The sequence below is a fragment of the Oryzias melastigma genome, linkage group LG4 (assembly GCF_002922805.2).
Source record: "Oryzias melastigma strain HK-1 linkage group LG4, ASM292280v2, whole genome shotgun sequence".
In the NCBI taxonomy this organism is placed as follows: Eukaryota; Metazoa; Chordata; class Actinopteri; order Beloniformes; family Adrianichthyidae; genus Oryzias; species Oryzias melastigma.
In genome coordinates, this window is record NC_050515.1 from 27,166,141 (window position 1) to 27,169,912 (window position 3,772).

At 35.2% G+C, this 3,772-nt stretch overlaps 1 protein-coding gene across 3 annotated transcripts; it reads left to right on the top strand.

The window, feature by feature from the left end:
• The first annotated feature begins 315 nt into the window (after positions 1-315).
• Positions 316-3,765, top strand: LOC112136945. 3 transcript variants are annotated; one of them, XM_036211668.1, is made up of 6 exons: positions 316-1,426; positions 1,603-1,835; positions 2,236-2,348; positions 2,434-2,549; positions 3,216-3,411; positions 3,506-3,765. In XM_036211668.1, exons 1-5 carry the CDS (start codon positions 1,390-1,392, stop codon positions 3,377-3,379), a joined length of 663 nt encoding a protein of 220 aa, XP_036067561.1. In that variant the 5' UTR covers positions 316-1,389; the 3' UTR covers positions 3,380-3,411; positions 3,506-3,765. The 3 variants fall into 3 exon arrangements, with proteins under 3 accessions (XP_036067561.1, XP_036067560.1, XP_036067559.1); XM_036211667.1 differs by having other exon boundaries at positions 317-704; positions 1,252-1,426; positions 3,216-3,765; XM_036211666.1 differs by having other exon boundaries at positions 317-1,426; positions 3,216-3,765.
• Positions 3,766-3,772: the final 7 nt, after the last annotated feature.

A 3,772-nucleotide genomic window follows, 5' to 3' on the forward strand; every position in this document is an offset into this window, starting at 1 on the left:
GTTCCTCACTGGTTCTTTCCTGCCCGAAAGAGAGGTTCTGAATACGGTTTATTGTTATTTTTTTGTTAGATTGGAGCTCCGAACTAAGTAGCTAGCTGCTCTCAGTCAAGAGACCAACACGGATGTAAAGAGCGATGTCCGGGAGTTTTTCAAAATAAAACTTCCTTCAGTATGAAAAAATAAACATAACTGAAACTAATTTGTTATCGTGTTTTTTGTTTTTGTCTGTGTTGCCCAGAACCAAGTGACCCAAAGATCGGGGGTTGGTGACAGCTGTTTTAAAATTCACAGCAGTCCTAAAGAAGGGCTCGAAGTATGTCTTTAAAAGCCGAAACACAGCAGTTGCAGTCGTAGTCATCCAGATTGAAGCTAACTCTTTTATTATGAAAAAACCCGGATGAGAATGATTGATTTGCAAACTGTCAAACGCTCATCAGGGCGGGTAGATATGTTAAGGCTGCCTCCAAGGACCCCTGGAAAGCCAATAAAAAATAAGGACATTCAATGAAACAATAGCATCAGCGGGAAAAACTGTTTGCGCCTAATTTCGTAGAACAAGTTTATGAAAATGGCGAAGTAAGTGGCACAGCTTCTTAGAGAGGCTGCAGAAGCTCTGGAAGAACAAACCAGAGCCGGTGCCAATGTTACTCCTCCGCCACCACCAGGTAGGCATGCCAATCCTGCCCCAGTGAGTGGAACTCGCGGTAAGCTAATCTTTTCTTCTTTTTTTTCAATGTTAGCTAGTCAAAGGACAGAAAAAAAAAAAAACGTACTAAAATTGAAATGTAACTGATGAAGTGGTTCTTTCGCCATGTCCTGGTTACATACATGTTTTTCTTCATGTAATATTGGACAATTTGCTATTTTATAATCTTATTATACACACACACACACACACACATTTTTATATATATATATTTATAGATAGATAGATAGATTAATTTGAGTTTGTAATTACTAACTTAATTTTTTATTCAGTTTATCACAATCTCCCGGAAAATGTTTGGGTGAAACATTGCAACAGATAAGAAATCCTCATAACTGAAATAAGCAGTAATTTGCTCATCTAATATGTTAAAAAGTTATTTTAAAACCTATTTGAAATGCTAAAATTATTGATTAAAAGTAAAAAACAGAATTGAAAATAAACAGAAAATGATCATCACAATTTGATAGTGATTAAAAATGACATTGACAATTTATTATTGTTATCCTAATTTGTATTACCTATTTTAATCTGATTTATTGCAGCAGAGGTACTGAGGTTGTTTAGACCTTATCAAAGGCCTCAACGTGCTGGACCACAGCAGACAAAGAAGAAGACATTCACCCACAGCTGAAAAACGACAGGAGGAAGTCCCCAAGGCCTCTGAAAAATACGAGTTGGAAATGGCAGGCTTGGGGGAACGAAAAGTAACATTTCCAGGTAACTTTTCATTTTTGGAGCTTGTTATCAAGTAGTAATTTGACCTTTTTTTCCCCTCTAAAGCCATAACTCTCTATGGAGAAAGTTAAATATGGTGGTGAATATATTTGTGTTCATAAGTTATAATGCCTTTCTTAAATATTAAAATCATTTGACTTGTTTTTCATTTTTTTTAGATCGATTCTGCACATCTGCTGAGTTCACAGCTACTTTACTTACGCACTATCCCCCGTTGAAGGACTGTGGGGGCTACCAGCTTCTGCGGTCAAGAGGCTCTTGTCGTTCCAAAATGCTGGTGTTGATTGACTGTCCCAGTGATGGATACACACCCTTGTATTTGTTCAAGTCAGCTAACATTGGCCAGGCAGTCATCTATGTAAGACCTCTACAAAAAGACATCGATCTAAAGGTATTTTAAGCAAATTAAGGAATTTTCAAATGACATGTTACACAAAGGAATCAGTTTTGCAAAATGTCCACTTTTTCATTTTCATATATACATTTTTTGTTTATTATGTTTTAAATGACTTGTATCCATTAAATGTTGTAGTGGCAGATTTTGTGTGTATACGTCTTCCTAAGAATTATGTCATATCTTTACATTTCTAAACTTTTTGTTTTTCTTGCATTTTATCTTATCTTTGCCAGGTTTCTGACAGTGACAGAAGTTTTTGTATTTGAAAACTAAATTTCTGTTTTATTAGTGTGATTACTAATACAATTTTTTTAAACTGTTTGATTATGAACTAATTTATAACAAGCAAAGTCACCATTTCTTGCATATTCAGTAATACTTTAATTTTTTTTAGAACATGTTGGAGAAACAAGCTGAGCAGCACAGCGAATGTATGGTGTCATGCATTTTTTGTGGACACAATCTTAGTTTTACCAACATTCAGGATCATGTGGATATATTTGAAAGGTAATTGACATCATGATCATTATGTTAACATTTAACTTTTTAATAGATGTATTTCCCTAACCTCAAATTTTGCTGCCAATTTCAGCATGGCTCAAGAATTGGAAGAAGCAGGCCCCTCTTTTACATGCACCCCCTCAGCCTCCACCTCTGTGGGCTGTACACCATCAGAAGACACAAGACCTTTGGCAGTGCCATTTGAAGGTCTGTTCATTTTTTACATTAATCATGCAGTATTTTCTCACTTCCTTTTGTGTTAAGGATGTCTTAAGGATAATCCACCTTTTTCCGAGCTGTTATACAGTCACACATACGTTGTTGAAAACAAAGGGCTCTGGCTTGTTGAGAAGCAGCTTCAGCATCTTTTTTGTTTTGGATTCAAAGTTAATATTGTGTTTTGATCACCAAATATATTTTTTCATTTGTTGTAAGTATGGATGCATGATAATGACAATAGATTCGTCACATATCCATTATGTCAATAGTTTCAAAAACATTGGCCAATACTTATCCATCACATATTGAAACAATATTATATTCTTCAATGTTGAGCTGTGTGGTATGACGCTTACTACTGTTTTTTAAAGTGCTGCATTTTACCAAGCCAGTTATATCTGATGTGAAATAAACAGTTGGTCACATTATGTTTATTTATTTGTAATGACATTTAATTTACAGAATTATTAATATATATTTTTAATGTGTGTAAATTTTACTGTAGCAAATATGTCTTATATGTCTTAAAATAACAATGTTATGTGTAGGAGTGGAAACACATACACACACCCAGTGTGAACTCTTGCATAAGTGTACTGGAGAAATGCGAAGTAAGAAAATAACATTTTTTCCTTTTTTTTTTTTTCTTTACAGAGTGGAAACTAGAGCCAGACTTGAAGACAGCAGCCAACATGTTTCGAGATGCTGTTCTCCAAAGAGCCCCAAACAAGCCTAAATTGATGGTTACATTAGATCTTGAAAGCAGTGAGACTGATCGGGAGAGAGACGTTATGTTTCTACAAGCAGGCCAATATTGACTGGTCCAGACCGTTTGAAGCACGACTGAGGGGTACATAATCCTGAGTACTTTTGTGTGTGTGTTTATCAATTTTTTCCTGTTTGAATAGTGTTTATGTAATTCTTTTTTTGTTCTTTTTATATAGGCGATGTTGCCCTGGGAGACGGGGTCACCAGACACTTTTTTTCACTTGTGTTAGAAAAACTGTCCTGTGGACTACATTTGATTCTTGATAAGCCTCTAAAGTTATTTTCAAGAATCCCCCTTTTCCAGCTTTCATTATTTCATTGTATATTATTTCATTGTATTGGTTTTAAAGGGCCTATCATATTCATTTAATGTCTTCCACTGTCAGGGACTTTCTGTGCTCCCAGTAATTTTGGATCAGCTGCTGCTTTATTTATATTGATTA

Coding starts and splice junctions, on each gene's coding strand:
- LOC112136945 (XM_036211668.1), top strand. CDS start 1,390: ATGGCAGGCTTGGGGGAACGAAAAGTAACATTTCCAG. Junction 1,427..1,602: donor ACGAAAAGTAACATTTCCAG/GTAACTTTTCAT, acceptor CATTTTTTTTAG/ATCGATTCTGCACATCTGCT. Junction 2,349..2,433: donor CATGTGGATATATTTGAAAG/GTAATTGACATC, acceptor TGCCAATTTCAG/CATGGCTCAAGAATTGGAAG.